At 35.2% G+C, this 27,252-nt stretch overlaps 2 protein-coding genes across 5 annotated transcripts in view; both read left to right on the top strand.

Moving 5' to 3' along the window:
* LOC126858129 (uncharacterized) overlaps positions 1 to 26,243 on the top strand; it is a 32,106-nt gene extending 5,863 nt beyond the window's left edge. Inside the window, exons 2-28 of one of the 2 annotated variants that reach the window (XM_050608190.1) lie at positions 3,600 to 3,782; positions 4,023 to 4,163; positions 5,773 to 5,808; positions 7,097 to 7,279; positions 7,429 to 7,572; positions 7,648 to 7,830; positions 8,013 to 8,144; positions 8,221 to 8,535; positions 8,655 to 8,837; positions 8,925 to 9,056; positions 9,170 to 9,484; positions 9,597 to 9,926; positions 10,008 to 10,328; positions 10,677 to 10,859; positions 19,234 to 19,365; positions 19,636 to 19,959; positions 20,050 to 20,238; positions 20,338 to 20,475; positions 20,890 to 21,000; positions 22,462 to 22,559; positions 22,767 to 22,851; positions 22,922 to 23,053; positions 23,174 to 23,356; positions 23,448 to 23,588; positions 23,733 to 24,056; positions 24,165 to 24,347; positions 24,434 to 26,243. In XM_050608190.1, coding sequence (XP_050464147.1) covers positions 3,600 to 3,782; positions 4,023 to 4,163; positions 5,773 to 5,808; positions 7,097 to 7,279; positions 7,429 to 7,572; positions 7,648 to 7,830; positions 8,013 to 8,144; positions 8,221 to 8,535; positions 8,655 to 8,837; positions 8,925 to 9,056; positions 9,170 to 9,484; positions 9,597 to 9,926; positions 10,008 to 10,328; positions 10,677 to 10,859; positions 19,234 to 19,365; positions 19,636 to 19,959; positions 20,050 to 20,238; positions 20,338 to 20,475; positions 20,890 to 21,000; positions 22,462 to 22,559; positions 22,767 to 22,851; positions 22,922 to 23,053; positions 23,174 to 23,356; positions 23,448 to 23,588; positions 23,733 to 24,056; positions 24,165 to 24,347; positions 24,434 to 24,621 — 5,009 coding nt within the window. In that variant the 3' untranslated portion in view covers positions 24,622 to 26,243. The remainder of the gene's footprint in view (positions 1 to 3,599; positions 3,783 to 4,022; positions 4,164 to 5,772; positions 5,809 to 7,096; positions 7,280 to 7,428; positions 7,573 to 7,647; positions 7,831 to 8,012; positions 8,145 to 8,220; positions 8,536 to 8,654; positions 8,838 to 8,924; positions 9,057 to 9,169; positions 9,485 to 9,596; positions 9,927 to 10,007; positions 10,329 to 10,676; positions 10,860 to 19,233; positions 19,366 to 19,635; positions 19,960 to 20,049; positions 20,239 to 20,337; positions 20,476 to 20,889; positions 21,001 to 22,461; positions 22,560 to 22,766; positions 22,852 to 22,921; positions 23,054 to 23,173; positions 23,357 to 23,447; positions 23,589 to 23,732; positions 24,057 to 24,164; positions 24,348 to 24,433) is intronic. The other variant, XM_050608191.1, reaches the window with a different exon arrangement.
* Positions 12,904 to 17,868, top strand: LOC126858135 (uncharacterized). 3 transcript variants are annotated; one of them, XM_050608203.1, is made up of 3 exons: positions 12,904 to 13,052; positions 14,404 to 14,706; positions 15,765 to 17,868. In XM_050608203.1, the coding sequence occupies exons 2-3, from the start codon at positions 14,427 to 14,429 to the stop codon at positions 15,797 to 15,799; spliced, it is 315 nt and encodes a 104-aa protein (XP_050464160.1). In that variant the 5' UTR covers positions 12,904 to 13,052; positions 14,404 to 14,426; the 3' UTR covers positions 15,800 to 17,868. The 3 variants fall into 3 exon arrangements, with proteins under 3 accessions (XP_050464160.1, XP_050464161.1, XP_050464159.1); XM_050608204.1 differs by having other exon boundaries at positions 13,036 to 13,147; XM_050608202.1 differs by lacking the exon at positions 12,904 to 13,052 and adding an exon at positions 13,068 to 13,216.
* Positions 26,244 to 27,252: the final 1,009 nt, after the last annotated feature.

Below are 27,252 nucleotides of genomic sequence, written 5' to 3'. Positions count from 1 at the left end.
AAGCGCGCTCTCCCGCAAATATTTTGTCTTCTATTTCTGAGAGAAGCTTATATCCCAGCAAAATTATCACTATAATGGACATGACTTTATGGGAGTATTGACTTAGCTTAAAGATATAAAAAAAAAAAAAATGAAAGGATCTATTAACGAGTTGATGATAATTACAGATTGTATCACAGACATTGTTTCATATCAGAGAATTCGAGCGAGAGAAATAAAAACAATATATTATTTACATAAAACCGATTGCAATTGCGACAACATAAATAATTATGTTTTACTGGGAAATGTTTTTATTCCGATTCTTTTCTGTTGATCATTTTGCGCGATTTCTTCGAAATAGTTTTTCCATCCGTAAATATACATATACCTAATATTCCTTGGAACACATAACAACACCGCAGCGATGAATAGTACAATTTATTCCTACGTCTGTTCCTCTCTCGCCAATTTATTTGTATATTATTCCTGACGATTTATTTAAATTATTGTTACTCCACTTCACGCATTCAACGTCGAGATATTTAATTTCGTTATTTCAAGGAATTCTTGGGATTTGCATCTTTTCCCCTCTTTCCTCTTCTTTTCATTCTTTGAGAAGAGAGAATCTTGTTTATTAATTAAATTTTCTTTGCGCGCGTTTAATGAAAAGCAACGAGATCAAACGCACATTTAAATTCATACTATAATGTCGGTCGTTACTCCACATAATTGTAAACCAAGAGCGTCGCGGGCGCGTCCTTGGCGAAAAGATGTCCGCGGACAACGGCGACGAAGAAGAGAAGACGACGACGACGACGACGACGACGACGACAACGATATGGGCGAGGCCGTTCGTTCTTGTATTTTTAGTGGCTCGTAAACTAGGCACTGGCCGTCGTTCGATTTCGTCGTCTATCTCTTTTTCTCTCTCCTTCGTATAATGTGGCAGTATATACACAATTCGTCGATTAAATAATGTAAAACTAATTTTTAAAAAATTACGATAATTTTACGCGATAAAAATTATTTTATTTTTTCGATGCGCAACATCAAGATATATAAAGACGATCGGAGTTAGCTTAATGATAAGAGGAACGTTTGTCTCTGAAAAATGAAAACTTTTATGCATACAAAATTTTATTAAAAGTAAAGTTCTATTTAAAAAAAATATTTTTATATATATATATATATATATTTCTAACGAGTGGAAGGATCAACTAATCACTAAAATGATTTATTTTGCGAAAACGAGATAAATGCAAGCAGGCGAAAAAACAGCAAACGCGCATACTTTTCGGACTAAAAATTGAAAGAAAGATTTCTCGAAGATTTTTATAATTAGAGACCCACAAAAGGTTGTCATAAACTCATTGTAATCTATATCAAAATTGCAAATTATGTTTCAATCATTGCTTGAGCGTTCGTCAGTATCGACGTTGAAAGGATTTATTTTAGATAAAACGTAATAATTTTTCCATAATCACACATTGTAATTTTTTTAATGTAAAATCAATCTTTTATTATCTAATTATTTATCGTGATTTATTGTTTTCGTCTTCGAGCCGCACATTCGTTCCTCTGTCATTTCAAAATACCGAAAAAGAGTGCAATATATCTATAAAAAGGGAATTTCTCAGCACTTGTGCATCGCATCGAATTGAAAATCGCGCATATAAAAACAATTCAATATCTTCGGCTGATCGAGACTAATCCGAAAGTTGAGGCCAACCGACAGTTGCATCTCGATCGAATATGCATTCTTCGCCAGAGGCGTACATAATTTAGTTATATGTCTCGTGGCAGCTGTCGATGTGACGAAGAACGAAATATTTCTACGAGCGCACCTGTCGCTTTTAATCGGGAGCAATGTCGCAAATGTGAAATGTCATCTGTTGTTACTTTGTCAAATAACTAATGTAATCTCTCATTTACTGCACGATAACTAACACGTAGATCGTTAATTTTTTTCTTTTTTTAATAATAATTTTATACATTTAATCTTTTTTTACACACGAATTCCAATATCAGTGTGTGGATGATTCTGATTCTTGAGATATGTAATCGTGTCACATGAATTCTCTGTGTCCCTTTTGTTCCGCCGATAATTCTTTCGGAATCAAAACACAAAGTAAAAATAGATTTGTTTACGACATTGTATTTATATTCATTCACGATCTCTACCTGTGAGCCTTTTCGAGTAAGCGAATAAGAGTATTGCGTTTCTAAACTTTTATTCTTTTTCAGTTCCTAAAAATTTTCACAGCACATTGAAACAAGAATCAAAGATTTCGATCAAAATATAATAAAATTTAATTAGAGATTCGTCACGCAAAGTTCTTTAATTGACAAACAAATAAATTACTAATTACACTACTCATTCTGAATCTCTTTATTTATTCACATAAATCTCAAACGTGAAAATCCCGAATATGTACACAATCAGAATTGGATTATTTTAAGAGATTTCATTAATTATGCCGATAATGTCAGTAAGTTGTCAATCTCAGCTGTTGCTTCTCCGTGAGCATTTGTCTGGCTGAATCTTTTTCATTCGTATCCGTTAATGGATTATTGTCTAATTTCTCTTAACTTTCGACTATTACGGCAGCAACCGATGGACACGGTCCAATTTATCTGGCACGACTTTTCGAAAATTCCTTCGCGCTCTATCTTTTTCATATCTCTCTCTCTCTCTCTCTCTCTTTCTTTCTCGCTTTATGCCTCTTAGTCAGACCATTCTGCCAAATGTTTTGCGGGGGTGTTTTTTAACCGAACGCTATAACGTTACTAGCACGCGGTGGAGGAAGAGGTAGAGAGACAGAAAAAGACAGACAGATGGAGATAAAAAGAGAAAGAAAAGTAGGCAGATATATGATCGCGCAAGAGCAAAGAGAAGCGTAACGAAAAGAGTGGCTGCTCCTACACCAGCGAGTACATATGCAGACAAGCTGAAAGAAAGAGAGAGAAAGACAGAGGGCAAAATCGAGAGCGAGCGAAAAGACAACAGAAATAGAGAGGAAGAGAATCGGAACCACCTCTCCTGTTTCTTCTAGCTCTATTCTGAGGAAGTCGTCACCAAAAATGGTGGGGCGCGCGAAACGTGTACGTGACGATGAGTCGTAACATCGTCGCCCCCGTCTCGTTATCATCAACATGACCGCGAATCAAGGTCCCCGTCGTAGCGAACCGTTATAGCGGTCGATATAAATGCGGGAGGGAAACCAATCGGGGACAATATCTCGATATCTATAGGCGATCATTGTAACCCAACACCCGCAATCGCCACCGCCGTCACCGCAGAAGTAGCGGCGCGTTCTCTGTACGCTCGAATGGAGCGTAGCCCGCCAAGAATGCATACAATTGCCAAGGTAGAAAAGGTAAAAATGTACCCAGAGAAGATAGAGAAAGAGATAGAAAGAAATTTTGGTCTCTCCTCTTTACAGGCACCTGAGCGCAAAGCGTGCTTGAAATGAAATAAGAAAAGAAATTGTTTTCATTTGTTGAACCAAAGCTTCAATTCGCGAGCCATTTAATTTGCGATTCGTATATTTTTCCACAAACATCTTGTTTTTCGTTATTTGATATTGCGTTCGGCTTAATTAGAAATTTTTCTGCAGATGCACGAAGTTGCATCACGTGCGACAAGGTCCTGGCCGAATTGGAGAAAATCGACGATGATACGGATCACTTTGGAGTCGACTTTGTCAAGATCAACGATAAACGACTGGCGAAGCAATATGGTATCAAAAACTTTCCAGCTCTTACATATTTCCGCGAGAAAGAACCAATTATATACGAAGGTAAGTAATTATATACGCAGCTTTCTTTAATCTTTTTCGCAAAGTTATCTATCGCGATAAATAAATAAATATCTGCTTAAAAATACACAATGAATCTTGTAATTAATAATTCAACTCTAACTTTATTATTTATAATTATGATTATTATTGTTATGATGTTTAAAAAAATATAATAAAAACAACACTAAAAATTAGCAGTTGCACACACCTAATAGCATATACATGACGCTTGTTTTTTAGGTGACCTGATGGATGAAGAAAATGTATTGGATTTTCTCACGAGTTTGGAAGCGATGGATCTGCCGGATCGAATCGAAGAAGTTAATGCCAAGATACTGACGAAAATCGTCGAGGAAACAGACTTTGTGGCGGTTCTTTTCTGTAAGTCGCTTTCTTTATTACTACTCGTTAAATACATTGGATTTACGTTCCGATCGATCCAATGCCACGCGAAGATCGCACGCAACCATCCAGAGTACGTTATTTTCCATCGTTCACCAATTTATTTCCAAATTCTCGAGCATGCTGTCACATTGTAAAATGTTTTGCAAAACAATTCTACATTAAAATAATATAAGATACATGCAAAATATTTTGAAAAACTAGATAAGTTTTTAATTAAAGAATTGAATAAAGATAATTTTAATTTTTTCATAAAATATTCAAATATTCATACGACATATTTATATTACATTTTTTATTACAAATTTAAAATATTTGTATAATCATGAAATATAATTAAAGAAAAATGTGTGACAGTAACATCCCATGTGATCATAACATGTTCCACAAAGTTTCTACAATACATATAAACACCTTGATGATTTAATGCTCTATAATTTTTAAACTGTGAACTCGCAAATCACGAGATAGGATTTTGATACAAAACAGAGAAATAAAATTCTACAATATATTAAGCCCATCTTTAGTGCAATTTAAAAGAACTGTCAAACGAGCGAACAAGCGATCGAACAGCAGAAGAGAAGTGCGGAAAGAGATGCTAACAGTTAGACGGCTCTAATTTAATTTGCACGGATGAAGAAATTTTTTTTTTAAGTAGTGACGGAGACGCAGAGCGTGATTGGTGATTGGATCTCAATTGGAGATCCTCTGAATTTTTCAAAGTAGCACGACATAGTTCATATCTCTCGTAAGATCTCCCTTGGTTCGAAATCCATTTACGAGACTAATCTAGGCTAGTAATCGTGCCAGTCGGCGCCAAAAATCAAGGGATACACAGCAATGCTATGTAATGTACCCTGACTGTGTCGTACCTACATAATATCTATCGTTCATTTAACTTGTTATCGTCCGAACGTCTTACTAATCATCATCTGTGTATATCATGTGTGTGACGAAAAGAGTTGTTCGTTGCTGTACATAAAATATAAAAATGACGATTAACTCTTCTGCAAGTTTACTATAATGTCAAGCTATCACGTACCTTTATGTGCACGATCAACTATGTTATAAAGTAACGAATTAATAATAGCAATTTTATAATAAGACAGCTTATATATGACAAATCTTTTTTTATCACTAAGCTTTTTTAATTAGATACAATATATTATAATACAGTATCTCGTGTACAATTTCATATTCCTTGAAAAAGAGTTGTATATATGCAGAGAAGGATTTTTAAAGAGAGAGATTTTTATTAATCTTATTGTTAGATAGAAAAAAAATATTTCTAATCATTCTCTGTATAAAGTGCAATGTTTACGTCAGTTTGTTCACCTCTGTAAAGTCTCTATCCATCTATCTCTGTCTTCCGTTATTGTCCGTGTCGATGTTCGTGTTCAAGTTTGAAATATCCTATCGCAAAATGGGCAGCCGGATCAATAAAGACATGAATCATCATATCACAACAATAAAGACAATCAAATCTGTCACGCTCCATCATTCCGTCCACTTTGCGATTCGATCACATACGATATACTTGTAAATAATACATATATGTGAAAATTCTTGTGTGTGTTGATACGAATAGGTCCGGATACGGAGCGGTGTGCGGGCGCTGGGTCCAGTAAGTACATATTTATAAGAGAACGATGTTCTACTTGTGGCACAGTATCTCTGTATCCTACGCTTCTTTACACGTACATACACACGTACACGTACACTGCAACGTGCACTCAATATCGGCTGAAGCACTAACGAAAGATCACTTTGCCGCTTATAGAGTCAACTACCATTAAATAACGTTTCAAATCAATCTTCATTTTGGTGCCTCATCTTTTATCTGAAATTCATTAAATTATGGAAAACAAAATTTATATGATTTTATTTCGTATACAATGAAATTGTTGTCTTCTTTTCTTCTGCGAAGAAGTGATTTTTCGCGAGATGCATCATGCGGAATGATATGCTGTGATACGCGTTTACCTCCGGCAAATGTATTTCCCTCAAACACATACTTAACTATCGATTTGCGTGTTCATCAATTATCAGAGTTGTATCTATCGCATCGTCCCTGCAGCTCTTCGCTCCAATGTACGTGTACAACGACGGAGGGATGCGGTACGCGGAGAAAAAACGGATGTCAATAGAGCGGCAAGAGTTTTTACATTTACACATTTCACTCGTTTCGAATATACATATACGATGGATACTCTGATGAAATCTATTAAAAATTGTTTTTTAGTAAATTAGCAATTGAAATAATATATGTGATGTATGTATATAATTGATAAAGAGAATCAGCTAACATCAAGCTTGCCAAATTTTTCCTTTTCTATTATTTGTAAGCGCTTTGAATGGTAAATTCTTGGCACGAGGCGCTCTCTAATTTAAATATTTGTAAATATTCAATCACTGTTTGCATTCTGAGTGTGCACAGGCAGACGTGTAAAATATTAAATTATTGCATTATTCCGCATCCCTATTTAGAATAGAACAGTGTTTTATAAGAGTGAGACTTTTTTGAGAATATTTGTTATACTAATCTAATTTCGTTTCAACACCCTTATTAGGCAATTTAAGCAAAAAAAATTATTATTCATTAGTTCCCCTTTTAAAAAAATATAATAAATCGCATCAAAATTATCTCGACAATATTGCAAAATTTTATAAATATATTTTGTGTCTAATATAAAATATATTTATCAAATATATTTATATATATACACACCGTTGAGCGTACAACAACACCAACGGCCATATAAAATGATGAGATAAAATCCAAGCAACATAAGAAATCGAATTTTCAACTTTAATGGTATGGACTTGCGAACGGAATAATCAGCATTTGAGGATGGCATCGTCAAGCGTTCGACGACACACTATAATGCATTTTTTTATTTCAAATGGGACAGACAAGCCAGACTGCAAAAAGTGCCTTAAGGCTCTGCAAGAACTGGAGAACATCGATGACGAGGCCGATCAATTAGGCATCGGCTTCGTAAAGATCGCGGACGAGGAGCTCGCGGACGAATATAATCTCGGTCCCCTTCCAGCCCTTGTTTACTATAGACACCAAATCCCAATCATTTACGAACGTAAGTACGAGAGAACGTGAGTAACGCGTAACATTACGCCAGATGCTCGTACGATTTAAATCTATCAAATCGATTTAACACGCAATTATCCCACTTTAATCATGTAAAACAATTTATAAACGAAATTAATTGATAGTACGCGCTTTTAGATGAACTGAGCAAAGAAGAGGACGTGTTAGAGTGGCTGGTGGCGAATAAAAGTACGGGAGACGAAGAGGACGTTATCGAGGATGTTACCGCTAAGACATTGAACACGCTAATCGGAAATATAGACAATCTAGTTGTTCTGTTCTGTTCGCATCTATTTCGCTATTATTTTGGCCTCATTTGCCTTGTCTTCGTCTCGTAACGTGATCTCATGCTTGCAGACGATCACGGCGATGAGGACTCTATGCAGGTGCTAAACGAATTGGAAAAGATCGACGACGATTGTGACAAGCATGGGATTCAGTTTGTGAAGATCGACGATGAAAAGGCGGCGGAAGAATTCGGAATCGACGATTTGCCAGCGATTGTCTATTTCGAGAAGCAGATACCAAATGTTTACGACGGTGGGTAGGTGAATCGAATATAGAGAGATGGCATTTTTCTCTCTATCTCTCTCCCTCTTTTTATGTAAACAATGCCGAAAAAATAATCCCAGATATGCATTGCGATAAAGATGAAAAATTCACGAAAAATCGATCGGTAAATAGAGAATTCGATTCGAGATAAAGTAACTCTATGATTGCAGGAGATATAGAAAATGAGGATGAAATCCTAGAGTGGTTGTTGTCGCAACTCGAAAAGGATGAGATCGAAGACGTCACCGATGAGATGCTGGATCGTCTCATCAAAGATGGAAAGACTTTGGCCGTGCTCTTCTGTAAGTTGTTCGCGAAAGATTCGCACTATAACCGATCTATACAAATGATATTAGGACGTATTCGTAATGATCGCAGACGATAACAACGATCGGAAGTCACAGAGAGTTCTCAACGAGTTGGAGAACATCGATGACGAGTGCGATCAGCTCGGCGTAACATTCGTGAAAATCGACAGTTCGGAGGAGGCCAAGGAGTACGGCATCGAAAAGATACCTGCGATGCTTTACTTCGAGAAAGGCATTCCGATGCTGTATCAGGGTAATCTAGAGGACGAGGAGAAGGTGCTCAAATGGTTGGAGCAACAGCAAAAGATCGATCAAATCGAAGACGTCACGGATGAAATGCTCGACATGGTTATCGAGAAGATGCCGCACGTAGCCGTCCTCTTTTGTCAGTAATATACTTCACGTTTTTCCTACCATCTCTCCTTTCTTCTGAATTTTTCCTTGTTCAAAATTGTTCATTTAATTATATTGCTTACAACCTTTAATTCTATCGTCGCTCTGCAGATGACAAAGATCAAAAAAAGAGTCAGAAGGTGCTGAGCGAACTGGAGAACATTGATGATGATTGCGATCAACATAACATAGCTTTTGTGAAGATCAGTGATTTGAACGAAGCGAAGGAGTACGGTATAGACACGCTTCCCGCTTTAGTGCTCTTTGAACGAAAAATACCGCATATTTACGATGGTCAGTCTTGATTATCATTTACATAAGATAGAGAGAACAATAAATTAATTAGAAAATATTGGAGAAATTCTTTCAATTGCGTTGCAGGCGATCTTATGAACGAGGATCAAATATTAGGCTGGCTGTTGCATCAGAAAAAACATGCCGAGATTCCGGAAGTAACAGATGAAATGATCGAAAAGCTCGCGGAGACCTCACCGTACATGGCAGTTCTATTTTGTAAGCAATCGATTCGTTTTTCTATCTCTCTTTTGAACAATCTTCCACAGTTATTTGTCAAGTCAGTGTTATTATACGCCGCGAAGGAGATTAATTAATTTTTTTTTCCATAGACGACAAGGATGATAAGCAGGACATAAGGATTCTAAATGAATTGGAAAATATCGACGACGAGTTAGAGAAAGAAGGCATCGTCATCGTTCGAATAGACAACGATGCCGAGGCGAAGGAATACGGTATCGATCATCTGCCGACTTTAGTATACTTTGAGGATAAAATTCCAGCGATATACGAGGGCGATCTGCTAAACGAAGACGAAGTCCTCGAATGGCTGATAGAGCAGAAGAACAGCGCTACTATCGAGGAAGTGACGGATGAAATATTGACGGATCTTATAGAGGACCACGAATACGTTGTAGTATATTTCAGTAAGCATTTTTTTCATCAGCTTTTTAATAGACTGCGAGACAAGTTAAAATTATCAGTAGCAGCAATTTCTTTCTGCTCTCGTTTGATATGAGGAATCAAAAATTATGACAGGTGGAAGTTGCGATGAAGGAGAGAAATGCGACAGTATCCTCGACGAATTGGAGAATATCGATGATGAACTCGACGAAACGGGTATTATATTCGTCACCACCGAGGACACTGTCATAGCGAAGAAATATGGCATCAAACATTTTCCAACTCTCGCGTTCTTCAGAAATAAAGACCCACTGATTTATACCGGCGATCTCGATGACGAAGACGAGGTATTGTCTTGGATCACGGACGAGGATACTTTGGAGATACCAGGGAAAATCGAAGAAGTTAATGCTAGAATGCTGGAGAACATTCTCGACGAAAACGATTATATCGTTGTCTTTTTCTGTACGTCAATGGCAATACAATCAAGCACATCGTTATCTAATTAATTCTTTAATCACAATACATTTGACCGCTTGTTTGCAGACAAAGAAGGCGATAAGAAAAGCCAGAAGATCCTCCAGGAGCTCGAGAACATCGACGATGAGTGCGAAGAGAAGAAGATCGATTTCGTAAAGATCTCCGACGAGGGAATCGAGAAGGAATATGATCTTCCGGGATTACCGGCATTGGCATTCTATAGGCACAAGTTTCGACAGATCTATTCGGGCGACATGATGCACGAGGAGGAGATTTTAGAATGGGTCCTCGAGCTTCGTACAACAACACCGGATGTTATCGAAAGCGTCGATAGAAAAACATTACAAGTTCTCATCAACGATGTTGAACATCTCGCCGTTTTCTTCTGTGAGTATTCATTTTTATCTTTTTGATATTAATAGTATAAATGTATATATATTATATTTTCTTTAACTTCAGTGGACACTTCTTTTTTTTAAACTCAAAATTCAAAATTGGTCAAAGAATTCGCAGTTCAATATGTAATACCTTTAATGAGAGATATTCTCATATAATAAATCGTATAATAAATCACAAAATTATTTGTTCTTTCTTTTATGTAAAATATAAAACATAGTAATTAAATCTTTTCAGAAAGTTCTCTTAATTTGATGGCAACTCTAAATAAAGTAATTATTGTAATAAAAATAATAATAGATAATACAAAGGTTTATATCATGATAAATTATTTAACAGACGACGACAAATGTGAGTCCTGCACGGAGATCCTGGAGGAGTTAGAAACGATTGACGATGATACTGACAAACACGGTATTCAATTCGTCAAGTCAAACGATGCTAAACTGGCGGCTGAAATCGGGGTTTTCTCCTTTCCGGCTCTCGTTTACTACGAGACCGGAGTTCCCATCATGTACGACGGTAAGTGTCGAAAAGCTTCATTCTTGCTTTTTATTATCACCCCGCCCTTGCTATATGATCCTTGTTTTCTATGGAAAGAAAACAAAAAAAAAAGATCGAGCACTTTATGCTCTACGCACATTCTTCCTTTATTAAGTCACTCTTCTACGTTTATTCTCGGAATAAATTTGCGTTAGATTAATAGATTTTAATAAAAATAAAATTTCGATAAAAAATCAAACATATTAAATGAAAACATGTTTTATTTTATATTATAATAATTCGTTTAATAATTATTATACGCGTATATAAAATATATAGTATTACCGTTGTATTTCTTGTGAATTATTCAAATATAAAATAAATATAAAATATTAATTTTCTATAATTAACACGATACGATAAAATGAAGAGCGACTTAGCACGTTCCTTTCAGCAACTTCCGCGTCGATAAAGCGATAACGAAACCCACCACCGACACGATCTCGGTGCGTCATCGAATCCGGCTGATCCTGATACGCGTGTGTGCCTTTTGTAGGTAATCTTAAGAACGAGGACAGAGTTCTGGAATGGCTAATCGAACAGAAAAGTAAGGAGATTTCTAGGATGATGATTATTATTACTGGTGTACTGTTCTTTGTGACGTTAATCTCGGTCGTGACTATACCACCGGGCTACGAGTACAACACTCGCGCCGTGGTGATCACCCCGATCACACTACCACCATCACGATCACCATGATCGAAATCGTGAAAAAGAAAAAAAAAAAAGAGAACAAAAAGCACGTCGAGTTTAGGGGATTTCCTGTAACGATTATCGTCGATTTAATGGCGCGATGCATGCTTTCGGTTCGCGTTTTCAAAACAAAGTTCGATCGAAGAAAAGGCGCGAGATGTCAAGAAGCTCGTTGAAACGTGGAATAAAAAATGGATTTCCTTTTTATAATATGCATACGCTAGCCATATAACTTTTTAATTACGGCACGATGTATTTAAAGCACAATCGCAAGCTTATACTCTCTCACTTATTTGTGCCTATCTCTCCTTCTCACCTTCTGGTTACGCATTAGAATGCAGCTGCAACGATGCAATAATGCACATGTCGTGTATTGGCGGTAATGCGTCGGGCAAATTTTCTCGGATAATTAATTTCGCGAAAGAAAATTATCATGGCGCCTGATCGCTCGATTATGAATAATGATCTCGTGAGTGTATCGAAGCTTTATCTCTCGCAGCTTTTCATATGCATTAATAATGGCTGTTTCTATTTCTTTTTTTAATTTTTTTTTCTCTTTGTATTTAACGAAACTTTGTTATTCATTTTGATAAAATATTAAAGTCGCAAATTGTTTTACAAATTAGCAACATCGGTAAATTTTAATTTCAAGCAAAGCTCGTAAGAAACGTATCGAAGAATACAAAAAATGTATAAATGATATTATTGATAAATTTTGTATTTTAATTTATATCAATGCAAATATTTTTTTAATTGCTGACCTTTTTATATTTATATATTGTCATATCATGTTTCATATCATCTTTAAATCATATATATATATATAATACGACAGTTTTATACTTATAATTTTTTGCAAACACAATTGCTTCACGACACATATTCATTTCAAACACTACTTGACTTATTAGTTATTTTATTTCCCATAATGAACTTTGGGGGGAAAAATATTAGTTTTCCTTTTTACATAATATAACAATTATTACGTATGTAACAATATTGCGGCAATGTGATGCGTCAATAATGTTTGTCATTCTAAAATGCATGTCATCCCTTTGGACCGAGGCTGTATCGATCACAAAAAACCTAGGTACACAATTTGAATTTCAATCTAACTATATATTATCCTTGATCCCGTTAATATACAGGTAATGATAGTGATGATGATGATGATGATGATGATGATGATGATGACGACGATGACGAGGACGACGATGACGATGACGAAGACGATGACGACGAAGACGACGATGATAATGATGATGATGATGATGAGGATGAGGATGATAATGATGATGATGATGATGATGATGATGATGATGATGATGATGACGACGACGATGATGATAATGATAATGATGATAATGACAGCGACGAAGATAACGAAGATAACGATAAAAATTTGAACAAAGCCTTGAAGAATATTCTGGACAAAGGTAAAGGTCCAACGACAACCCAGGAGGCCGAAGAGGAGCTCACGTGAGATCGAAGTGTGACGGGCTTTGTGTTGCGCAAAAGAAAGACAATATCTCAAAAGTAGTAGAGATACATTTAATGGACCAATAGACCGATTGGTATTGATCATAACAACATAATTTAAATGAAACGTGGCTATTCACTCACCATTCATGGTAGAGCTGAAGGCGTGTAGGACATACCTGCATGTGAACGTTATTATCTTTTCTCAACTCACACCTGCAAAGTGTATCCTATGCCTGGACTTTCCTTCTAAGCCGTCAGAATTTCCTCAAGGTTTCCAAATTTTTCTCGCGTAATGCATGCCCGCCTTATAACAATCCCTTATTTTATTAATGGAGCCGCTCCCCCGAGTCGCCATGAATCTTACTAAATTCGCAATAAATTCTCGCATAAAAAGTTGTAATAAAAAAAGAATTTATATTGATAAAGTAATATCTCATTATATTTGTATTTACTTGATAATTATATTTTAATTTATTCTCTCCAAAATGCAATCACGTTTGTTCTTTATCTAAAATTTATACATTGCGAGATTTATGGTGCGTAGCTCCAATCTATCTCGGTCGTATTTTTACCCGCTATATAATAATGGGCATCTCCAAAGCGAGCCGATGGTTCCTGTTGTTATTGACAGCTGTCGTCTGCAGCATATTTCGAGTCGAGAAGAATCAGACTAGTCTCCGTTCAAAAAGTAAATAAAAAATGAGAACGGATGAGCATTTCGGATTAATGTGACATGGTTCGCCATGTTACAATATTTGCTACATCATGGCAAATTTCTACCCATTTTGATAGAGTTTTTTTGCATCTCGCGTAAGGTATTACGATATATAAATATCATTATATCACAATAAATAAATAAATAAATTAGAAAAAAAATGTTATCAAACGAATATAAATGAAAAGGAGGCTGGTTGACGTTTTAAAGTTGTTATCTAGAAAGAGTCGTCGACTCGCCGCGAGATTCTCTATTAAAACTTTGTTTATTAAAAACATGCACGTTTGGCTTTTGCTAAGCAATTAAGATTGCAGTGGAACGTTCTCTATGCGCTAGCAACGTCGAGATCGCACGAGTCAATATATTTTCGTTTCTCCTCGATTCTTTCTTTCTTATTTCCAATGTCTCGTTTATCTCTCTCTCTCTCTCTCTCTCTCTCTCTTTTTCTTCATCATTTTCTTTTTGTCATTTTTCCCATTTGTTTCCTCATTCAAACTCATCATTTTATCCATATTCCATTTACTTACTTAGATTGACTCGTGCGACGAGACCAATCAGTCATAGGCTAGCCAATTCTTACAAATTTCTCTCATACTCTTTATATCTGACTCGTTGTATATTTGCTTACTGCAGGCGACGGCTGTTTCTACATCGGGATGGGAGGTAAAAGCGCGAAACCCAAGATTCCCTCCTATGAGCCCTACCAGTGCTGTCCCGCCAAGCTCGCCCACGGCACCAAGGTCGCCAAGGTCACCAAAATCGGTCCGATTGCCAAGGACAAGCGCAAATTACAAGGTAGTACGGATAAGCCACAACTGCCGGCACTGAAGCCTATAAACAAGCTCACGGCCAAGGAGAGCAAAAAGTCAGCGACGATATCGAAAGTTGAAGCGAAGGAACCCAAGTCTAAGGCCAAGAGAGGATTTTTTGGAAGCGGTAAATATGATAAACAGCTGTGTGAAAAGTTAAATGGCTGCCCACACACGCGTGCTTCGCCGATACGGTTCGACGTAACGTAAGCATATATTCGCCGAGGAAGATAAACTTTCATCGATACAAAAATTTTCGAACAAAATCTCTGACAAAACGTGAGATCGTGAGAATAAATCGCGTCGAAAAGAAAGAACGATCAGCGACAGCGGCCACGCCGTGCGTCTGCGGTGGGCAGCGATTTAACGAGAAACGTCTTTTTGAAAAAGATAGCGAACGATAAACGTAATAGACAATGGGAAGGGAGAGAGGGAGGAAGGAAGGGAGGGAGGGAGGGAAAGGAGAAAGATTTTCTCTAACAATAAGACCGAGCCACCCGCGCGAGGAGATTCGTAGCGGAGATAAGACACCTGACTCTTCGTCTTCGTATCCCGGACGCAGGTACCTCGCGGGTCTCGCGCGATCCATGAAGAGCGTCAACGACGCGCAACTTCCGGATGAACAAGATGATTGAAGACACGTGACGTCTACGCGGCTGGCACCGGCGGCTGGATCCTTCGAGTCCTCGAATCGTCAAACTAATGAACACCGATTCGTTGAACGCGCCGAATGATTCGTTAAATTATCGAATAATCAATGACACGGCCGATCAATCGGAAAATGTAATTTATTATCGTGTAATGAGACTCACAGCGCTTCGGTGACGGGGCTGAGGCTACTTAAGAAAAATCGCTCCCCTTAATTGATGATTTTGTAAATACTTGCGCGTAATTGTCGTTGAATCTTGTAAAATAATCTTCGCCTTGATGATATGATCGCTCGAGGGAACACAACTCGCGAAGCTGAACGCGTTTGTAAATTCTTTCTATGCAAGCATAATTTTTCATGAATTTTGATTCGAAACATTCGAACTACGCGATGTCCCCTCGAACGGACATCGTCATTGAAGAAGGATCGATGACAAGATTGTATTTAATATACAAAGACGCGATGAGAAGCATACGTGAGAATTGATTTGTCTGTCCTCTCACTGAGAGTTGGGTCGGGGTTGTGGGCTGTTACAGTTGTAGCTGGAATACCTTACCTCATGAAGGTCTAAACGACCGACACGCACATCGACGTCCAGATGCGCGAGATTGAGCTGTGAACGAAGAGAAAGTACTACTCGCCGGACAATTATGATCAAACCAGTGATCGAATGAAGAAAAAAATGCGATGAGAAAATGCGCGCGATGACGGAAGAAGCCACGAGGAACAGTTTGGACAGGATAAACCAAATATCGCCGTTGAGCGAGTAACAATTTTACGTTTCTTAAAGAAACAAAATGCCTCGTTGCCATTTAACATCGTCTATCATCGCCTATCATCGTCAATTCAAATTATCGTCCATCATCGTGTTCGTCCGCGAATTCATTAACATTCTCGTTATTATCGTATCAGCGTTATCATAATACAACGTCATCTGTATCGCTACAATCAACGATATCGTCATCTTCTCGATATATTCATCCGTGTGTTACGCGCAGGAAGGTAAATAAACATCTGCGAGATCTTAATGTTTCTGTAAAAATACGTAACGATCCTGATATCTCAAAAATATTCTATGATCGACGAAAGTACATTATAGAAAAAAATTTATAATATATTAGGTATGTATACATATTATACACAACATTAAAGATATTCGAGAAGAACAACGTTCGATAGTATGTCAATCCGGTGTCTGTCGATAATCACGCAATAGACAGAATTATTCTCGCAACATATGCATTTCTTATATAAAGTTTTTTTTTTTTTTGATCCTTAATATCTGATCATTGTCTAACGCTGAATATTATTTGTCGGTTTTGTTTTACTCGTTAACCCATTAACGTCACGAAGAGCGATACCACCTTCTGTGTTGCATTTCATCGGTAATATTCGTACAATAAGGGGTAGGACTGTATAGTATAGACGGAGAAAGAAAGATGTATAATTCGCTGTTGTCGAGATCATCATAGTGTTCTACCTAGACTTTACGGTACACGCTCTAGCGATTAATTTAACATGAGATTAATTGTTTGTAACTAAACCCATCTCTCACTCTGAGGTCTCATTTTTATCGATTTCTATAGACTTTCTATGTTCCAACAAATTCTATGGATCCTCGAGCTACAGATTTCTTCCTCTTATTTTTATAAGACAAGAAGATCTTAAGAATGTGAAAGTGCGGAGGCTCAGAGTTAACGCGAAATTATGTGAACGAATGGCTTGTCTATAATTTATTAATAACGAGATTTCTTAATAATACGGGATTCTCATAATGTTTTCATATCGATTTTTTCCTCGAAAGAGAAATTGCCTAATTATTACAAATTTGATATCTATTCAAATTGCTAGAATTTTAAAATATTCAGCATTACAATATTAATTAAAAACTGTCATTATCGCGATCTCTTTTTTAAAATTTCAACATTTATAAGAACAATAAAAAAAAAACACAAATGAAAACCTCTTACAAATTGTAAATAATTATATGTATTATTTCTTAAAGCGCTACTTTTTTGTCTCTATTATGATATATCTTGGCCTTTCTTTACAATATTTTACGATTCTTTACATCGAGTCTCACGTGAATTTCTCTTATTGCTTCCACTATCATTAATCGCTTATTTAGCTTAACACGTAACTGCATAAAACCGATACAAAATGTAAATGAAAAATAGTCTTTCGACGATGTGCGATTAGGTCGTGCGAAGAAATTACGATATAGAGAGGTGTTTATTTATTTATTTATTTATTATATATTTTGAAATACCTCGTTACTTGTATTCATTGCTCCGATAATTTGCGCAAGATATAAGCACGTCACCATCCTCGGAACTGTCAAATTGCAGGTGAGATACTAATATTGTAATAATATTGTATTCCGACGTAGGAGCGTAAAATTGATCATTTTAGATACTCTAGAAAAATTCATCGCGTCACAAACGGATGAGGGTTTTGCGATCAACGCAAAATTAATTTTTGTCACATTGTATCTGTGATCATCATGATTATCAGACGTCGTGAATTTATCGCACGTGAACGTTGCGTGCGAGCCAATAAGTCCTCGTTATACGCATAAGAGCAGTATGTACGATAATAAAAGTCGATATTATACGATAACAATAAATACATTTCCTAATATCCTTCGTATTTGCTTCGCCCACCATCAATAATGGTACAGACTCCATTATTATATTGTACGCTTATATGCAATCCCTAATGCAATCAATATTCCGTTAGAAATCTCAAATAGATTGTAGAATATCCAAAGATGAACTAAATTGTGAAATCTCTAATAAATTGTAAACTCTCGTATTTAAGAATCCACGTAGAATTAAATGCTAATTATGGCACAATTTATAAAATTGTGAAAAATACACACATACAGAGTATTTATTCTGCATACAACAAAATATGTTAATATTTAAAAAAAGAGCCACTTTTATTTTTATTCTTAAACACTTATCCCAATTAATCTGTAAGCTATAATCAAAATAAGTTTACTTCTCACTAATTTTTTTCATATAATATTTAAACAATTTTAAATATTTGTTTCAGCGTCCGTCATTTTCCAAATCTTTTCTGAGTAAAGATTTGCATCTAATTCATAAATAGTAGTTTTAATTATATGTGCAATTTCCTTTAATTTTATACGGCAACCGTTATATTAACAGGGTAAGTTAATTGAAAAAAAAATTTTTACACATTTTACAATAAATAAAACAATTTTATAGAAAATTGTTAAAAATAAATGAATAGCCATTCCAGAACAGCGTCAATTTTAATAAAATTATCGCTGTGTCGACATGTTATTTTTTAAGTAAAATAAATGAATGATAATAGATTTAGATATTTTTCAATATGCACTGAGCTAACGTTTCAACAAAATGCTGTCTTCAAAGATGTCTTTATTTGCATCTGTGTTGTAAAAAAAAATTGCCATTATCACTTCAGCCATAAAATATCCTAGAATCATATTAAAAATTTTTGACATATTTTATTCGGTTCTAAAATAATAAAGTTTTATATGAGGAATAAATTCATTCATAACAAACAATTGAGATAAATCACGTTCAGTTCAGTTTGTAATATTGAAAATGCAAAAACGCTTATAACTCGAAAATAAAATCAAATAAGACAAGTTTTTATACAAACTTTGTTCATTATATTTCTGTGTACTAATCTCATGCTATTATCCCAAAGTTTTGATTACATTTTACATTTAAAATATTTTGTACATATCTATATAACATATAAAAATTGCAGTTTTGAAACAATTGTAAAAAGTTTGATTATGCACAGTCTCCTTAATGATTTTAAAAAATATTAAAAATTTTAGAGATTGTTTCAAATTTCAGAAAAATATTTTAAGACATAAGATTAATTGCAGAAAATCTTCATAAAATATTGTGAGCTTCTGGACAAAAGTTTCTTTATTTCGACACTAATGCAATTTTAATTAACAGATAATACAAATAATCAATTGAGCCAATGTGCAACGTTTAGGTAATCTCCTCGATGAGAATGAAGTACTTGAATGGATGGTGAAACAGAAGACCGACGAGAGCATAGAAGAGATTGACCGTGAGACTCTCAACAAATACATCGAGACAAAAGAATTTCTCGCTGTCGTATTCTGTAAGGAGCAAATTTCAATCAACATATTTTGCACAAAAATGGCAAAATATTTCTTCTTTTTTTTTTGCATTTATCCTTTATCTTTTTAAATACTATATGATTAACACACACCTTGTGATATTAAAAATAAATTTAACTGTCGTAGAAAATATTACAAAAATATTAATATTATTAATAAACAAAAAAATTCATGTATAATTAAAATATGAAATATTACAATTGCTTGAAATTTTATATATTACGATATATTTACGTAATAAAAAAATTTAGACAAAGAAGAGGATCCAGAAAGTCCCAGAGTACTTAGACATATCGAGCTGATTGATGACGAGGCAGCGGAGTACGGAATAAAGATCGTCAGGATGAAGGATCGGCTGATGGCGAAGAAATACGGTTTCCGAAATCCACCCGGCATCACTTACTTTCGCAAGGGTAAGAACATCAACTACGACGGTGACATCGATGACGAGGAGGAGATCCTCGATTGGTTGACCAATCCGGAAAATATGGAACTCACCGATCATATAGAGCGTATCAACAAGAAGATGTTTCAAAAAGTTCGACAAACAACCGACTATCTAGCCGTATTTTTCTGTGAGTGTCAGTGTGTATTAATATAATGTTGAACGCGATTAGCATTTTCTTGCGTTTATCCTTTTTTTAATACTCGCGCGTCTGTTTTAGACAGCAACGACTGCAAACATTGCGGCCGAGTATTGGCGGAGATCGAACATATCGACGATGAAGCCGATGGGGCCGGTATTAAATTCGTTAAAATCGACGACAAACAACTAGCCAAACAGTATGGCGTTTTCGCATTACCAGCTATACTATTCTTTAAGATGGGATCAAAGGAACCAGTTATATACGCAGGTACAAGACAAACTATTCAAGTTTCTTATTCATTAAAAAGGGAATGTTAGAAATTAAAAATGGAAAAGTTAGAAATTAAAAAATATATTGTTCTGACAGGTGATCTGTATGAGGAGGAGCAAATTTTGCAGTGGTTGTTGACACAAAAGGATCCGTCCGGTGAGGTAATTGAGGCTTTAGAAGGCGAGGACCTTCTTAATTTGATACGAGAATCGGAGTCTTTAGCCGTATATTTCTGTAAGTTGTAAAGTGTGAATAACTTTTCACGGGATCATGAGGTGAATTGTGGAGCAGCCAATTGGCGATGGCTTTGCTCTATTTTTTATTCTTTATTTTCATCGCGTTCTTAATTGACATATGATTATTATCCCGATGAACAAATGGATCTATCTATAGTGTTCCGTGCCACGTTTTTATACGTCTATATATCTTTCTTTCTTTCTTCCTCTCCCCTCTCCCTCTATCCCCTAATCTTTATATATCATTAAATTAATTTTTTATATAATTATACACAATTGGAAAAAATTGCTAACTATATTTAACAATTTAACAACTCGCTTGTTTGATTTTCCGATTCCTTCGTTCTATACGTTACATTCCGCCATCCGACTATTGCTCCGATGCCGTACACATTGTGTACTAATGCCGTAGGGAACAGAACGCTTTGCGACATGTGCCAATCAAAAACGTACCGCAAGCAGATGCGTCACAAGCAGGAGCACAAGAACACGGAACATGGAGACGCTGCCGAGGACATCGATGGTACAACAGATCAAAGCAAGAGCAAAACTAACAATAGGCTCAATAGAAATTTCTCGCTATCTTTCTATCATTATTTATTCTGCCCTCCTTCCCCACCTCTTTATGGTGGTTTATAGTTTATGTTACAGATTAGTTATCTCAATCACAGCCCAGATAAATCTCCCACAAAACACAGGCGGAGGAAAAGAAATTAGCTGTCGTGGCAAAATCGTCATTACTACATTCCATATCATAATTTTGCTCATCAAATACTCGATGTTTTACAAAAAAAAAAAAACTGTTTTATAAAATTTGTTGGTGAAATAGAAAAATTTTTGAATATAAATTTAAAAACTGATAAAAACATAAATTTACTATTAAAGCAAAATTCTTTTAATAAATGCATTTTTCACTCAAATTAAAAATTCTTTTAATGACGAAATAAAAATCAGTTTATTATTATAGCAAAATAATAACATAGCTATTTTTAGTAAACAAAATTAATATTAATATCTTAAAATTATTAATATCTCAAAATAAAATTAATATCTTAATTCCTTTTACTGTGTACAATAATTAACAAAATTTATTATAACAGTATAAAATATGCTGTGTCAGCAAACTTTTTTTCTCCGTTCGCAAGCGTGCGATTCATTAATACGCGATGTATGCAAACTTTGTCGGAAACTGGAAAAGTTTCGTATCATGTATCACATAATGCATGCGCTTTTTCAAGAGAGATTATGAAGAAATACCGATGATTACGTAGAAATTTTGTGTACATTCCCTATTCAATACTATTACATTTTATATAAAGTTACATTTTATATAACTAAGAAAAATATCCATACAAATAAATTTTTCATGTTTGATAAAAATATCGGTATGTATGAAACGGCTTTTAATCATCAGTGTTCCTTCGATTATTTTTGTTTTATAGCTAATAAAAAATTGGACGTAGAACCGCCATTTTCCAGGCCGTATTTATAGGACGCTTTCTCCAAGAAACAATGTATTCCTCTCTTTCTTTCTCTCTGATATATTCTCTATGTACAATTACACAGTTACACAGGTGCACGTGCACGAGAGCAAAGCATGCAACATGAGAACAGAACACGCAGCCAGGCAGTAGTGACCTACAGATCCCGATGAGCATGCACAATTATTTTTTATTTATGTTATTATGTTAGTCTATCAATATAACAGATGCTCTAATATTGCTGAGAGTTCAAACGTCACACATGTAATTCCTAGATCGATCATTCGATCGTTGTTGCAATACTGCTTACCCTTCATCACATGTACTTGCCTTGTATCTAGCAAATTCCTTCCTCGAGTAGACTACATTCACATCAATATCGATGTACGATATTTTATTTATTAGTATTTAGTATTAAAAATGCCTCTTTATATTGTTGAAGTAGATTATTCAAAAGCGTAAATTTTTAATGGAAATTCGATAATAATAGAGCCTTTCTTCAGATCCCGACGACTGTACGCAATGCGTGGCAATACTCGAGGAACTAGAGAATATCGATGACGATTGCGACAGACACGGTATCACATTTGTTAAAACGCAAGTAAGCAAAATCGAATAAATAAAATAAATATATCAACTTTTTGTTTACTTAGCTTCTCTCTTACTTTGCTTATTTATTTTGTGTTGAATGAATGGTTCGATTCATTAATGTACAAAGAAAAATGCAATATTTTTGCATAGAAAGTTTATCTCGAAAATAAGAGTTAATGCAAAAAAAAGTTTCTCTCCTCTTGCTTGATTTTTATAGGATTTCAAGGTAGCCGAAGATTACGGAGTGACAGACTTTCCAGTATTAGTCTACTTCGAAAAACAAACGCCAAATGTGTTCGAAGGTCTATAATTTTAACGATTAGCTTGCTCAATGAATTACAATCTACCTTATTAACAGTTATCTATTTATAGGTGATCTCTCTGTGGAAGAGGAGGTATTACAATGGTTGATTACTCAAAGAACGGAAGATCGGATCGAGCTGATCACAAGAGTTATGCTAGAAACATCCGTTGAGGAGACACAGTACTTAGCGGTTTATTTCAGTAAGTTAATTATTAAATTAATTAATTAATTAATTAATTAATACTCTAAAAAGATAAGAGCTCTAGATATATAAATTACTTTAAAGATATATAAATGTAACATTAATGTCTTTGTTATAGCTAAACAAAATTGTCATATATGCGATGAAATTTTGGAGGGTTTGGAAAAAATAGACGACGAGTGCGACGTATTTGGTATTCATATGGTGAAAATTCAAGACACACAGCTGGCGAAGCGATATTCGATCAAGACGTTTCCGGCGCTCGTCTATTTCCGAAATGGCAATCCTCTACTCTTCGAAGGTTCGATCACCTATTATTTATATTTTAATATTCTTGTTATTTTATAATAAATAAGAATACAGATGAAATTTCGAAATGTTACATGTATTAGGGGACCTACAAAACGAAGAATCGGTCCTCGAGTGGCTGATCGACGATGACAATCGAGAACTGGCCGATGAAATAGAATCCGTCAACGAGAGAATGCTAGAAAGACTTCTCGATGAATCTCCCTTCTTAGCTGTTTTCTTTTGTAAGTCATCGATCTCATTTTGTGACATCAAATTCTTTCTTCACTAAATGCATTTTTTTGTACTATCTTATTATTCTTAAAAAAATTTTATAAGAGACACTCTATATTAGAATAAATATTTGTATTTTATTTTATATTTTCCAGATGATGAAGATTGCCCAGAATGTGACGAAATCATGGAAGCGTTGGAGAAAATCGACGGCGAGGCCGACCTTTTTGGTATCGACTTCGTTAAAATCTCTAGCTCGGAAGCTGCCGAAAAATATGGCGTTCTCAATGTTCCATCTCTCGTGTATTTCCGAAAGAAAATGCCACTCATATATGACGGTGATCTTATGCAAGAAGACAAGATTTTGCAGTGGCTTACTTCTCAAGATGTGTTTGAGATAAAAAATGAGATCGAGGAGGTTAATAAAAAAATGCTAGATAAACTGTTGGATGAGAACGAGTTCCTTGCGGTCTTCTTCTGTGAGTAAACAAAAAATTACAAAAAAAATGCAATGACATTACGCATTATATGAGCAACGTCAATGGATTTGACAATTATCGTCTATCATTACGCTCCATCGTTTCCAGACGAACACGATAGTCAAGAAAGTGAGGATGTGAACAAGAAATTGGAAGAGATCGACGACGAGACTGACAATCTGGACATTACATTCGTTAAAATGGCAGATCCCAAATACGCTAGGAAATGGGGAGTCACCAAACTGCCTGCCATCGTCCATTTTCGCAAACGATTCCCTAGTATTTACAGAGGTAAGAGATACTGCCAAGAGATGACAATATCTTTGTTTAGAACGAAAATATTTTTATGACAGTTATGTTCAATTTTTTCTCCCTAGGTGATCTGCACAATGAACAGGATGTTCTCGAGTGGCTACGCAAGAACCGATATCGACAGCCGGAATTGAACATCTACATGTACATGCTGATCGCCATCAGCATCCTCTTTCTCATGTACACCGGTTTCCTCCTGTCGTGTTTCCGCTCGGAACCGTCCGCGCCTGTCGCGCATCCCAAGCAAGCGTGAAACGCACGCTCGATACGGAAGTGATGACAAAATAAAAGACAGGACTCGTGAACTATTCGCGCTTGTGCGCTGCTCGATACTTTGATTCCCGTATGATTATGCGTGGATAGGTTCGTCCGGAACGAACGATTTATACATGGCGCTCAAGGCGATAAGAACGACGGTAACGATGACCGCGCTGGAATGAAGAGCGATCGGCCTTGCCAGGCTCTGCCGGACCGCTGTCAAATGTTGAATGAAACTACTGTGTGAAAGAGAGGGAGAGAATGCGTTTAATGAACCTTGTCACAATTATTTTGAATATAAGGGTCGAAAGATAGATTTATATGTAGCGCAAATTTGACAAATTTTCTCTCAAACTATAAAATGCGAGAATTTACGAGATGAGCCGAGATAATTTTTCTTTTAAATTAACATCTATATTCTCTTATTACATTCGTTGTCCTAGAGAATACACAAAAAGCAATTTTAGTTTATATATTAGTTTATATATATATGTATATATATATATATATATATATATATGATATATAATATTAAGAAAGTAAAACACATGTTTATTTGCGCGAATTACTTTTGGCCCCTATTTAGTGCAGTATCGTTTAACGCTAAGTTTTTAGAGCATACAGAGAAATTCCACAATATGTCAAAATAACTATTAAATACCACCACTGCAATCTGTTCTTTTTTTCAATAAGAAGTACCTTTAATTTCTGCCAATATATTGTTAGTATCATTATATATAGAGATTACCGTCATTTATTATCTTATTAATATTATTCTTATTATTATCCATCTAAAAAAAAAAATTATCGCTATTATTAATGATTATTAATAGTTTTATTATTGCTATTATTATAATTATAATTATAAACATAATTATAACTTTATTATTATTATTATTATTATTGTTATTATTGTTGTTATTATTATTATATAATTATTATGTAATTATTATTATTATTATTAGTAGTAAGGACTGGTAGATATGACAGCGGTCTGAGATTGTTCACTCCTTTAGTTTATATAGCTTTTGTCAATATGACTCTTCGCAATGATGAATTATCGTTAACTTTTAACGAAAGCGATATAATTGATGACATGACAAAGAAAAGCTTATTTTTATACACTCGTCTAACGAAGGGGACTAATGACGTCATCGTTACTATAATGAATAAAAAGAAACGCACCCTTGGACCAACTTCAAACCGTTAAAATGCCATTTTCATCTGCCAAGTGTAAATAGGATTATAATGAATAATGATGTATTATATGAAAAAGCGATTTTTCTCTTATTCAGATCTTTTTTGTCCGCAAGATTATAGATAGATAATGTAAGATAGATAATGATACATATATACGTATTATGTATTATAATTCTTTTGGATATTATTCTGTTTCTGCGATGTGAATGCGTATATGGAAGTATTTCAAGAGAGTGTTTGAAAATGATATATCTCTTCAAAGGCGCACTTCAATTTCCAAGAGACATACTCGGAAATGTTGTAGAAAACTACATTATTCGACTTCTTATTTAATATAAAGGGAGAACACGGAGTGAGTGTCCCTTGTCGTACAATATTTTAACAATTAATAAATCAAATAAGAGAGAAAAAAAGTTATGTATCACTCACATAAATTACTGCATGTGATAGCCTCTCCTTAGCCTCTCTTTTCTCCTTTCTTGTTCGGTGCTACTTTCTCCGCTACTGCTTTTCCAGTCTTCAGATCACGATCGCACACGAAAAAAGTATTTGATTACGATGATCACGCGACACTCCCGCGACACGATGCGCATTTTATATTGTTATGATGGAAGAATAACATAAAAACGACCGCGCGAAGCGACAACCCGCTTGACATTAGCGAAATGCGTCACTGACGTAACGAGCGGCAGAGATAATTCAAAAGTCGCGCAACCAACTTCGCGTGATGACGTCACTTGTTGCTCATATTACAGTTACACTATCGTACGTTGCATGCCTTGAACAATAAAAATATACATTCGATGTATTATCATTTGCAATATATATATATATGTCATAATAGCAAGTTTAATAAGCACTTTCTCATGTTTTTATTAGATTTTAAATTTATATGATGACAACTTTATCGAAAAAGATAACTTTGCAAGAAAAAGTCGCTCCTATAAAATATATAATATCTATATAAAATATAATCTCTACCTTTTCCTTGATTTTCAAGCAGAATCTATTTTATCCAATGAAATTAAACTCAATTTTTATAATTTTTATTTCTTTACACGTGCATTATTGTTTCATTATTACAATTTTTCGACCAAAATTCTAATCAGAAACTTTTAAAATTCAATATAACGCTGAAATAAGATAAACCAATTATTTTTTTTATTATCATTCTTACTTACAGAGAGTCACATATCACAAGTCCTAAAGCGAAATAAATTTAAGCTTGCGGTAACTAATTCGAATCTTCTTTCCTCCCTTAAATTTCATCTTGAATTTTTATTCTAGCGAATGCAATACCACGGGCTTGACTCGAATCTTTAGAAAAATAATGTAAAGCATGATGCCCTCTTCCCGAATTGACGCAAACTAATAGGTCACTAGAAACACTGCGCAGATGCGCATCTCATTGGTTACAGGGCTAGTG

Source organism: Cataglyphis hispanica, chromosome 24 (assembly GCF_021464435.1).
Source record: "Cataglyphis hispanica isolate Lineage 1 chromosome 24, ULB_Chis1_1.0, whole genome shotgun sequence".
Classification (NCBI taxonomy): domain Eukaryota; kingdom Metazoa; phylum Arthropoda; class Insecta; order Hymenoptera; family Formicidae; genus Cataglyphis; species Cataglyphis hispanica.
This window is presented reverse-complemented; position numbering and strand designations above follow the sequence as displayed.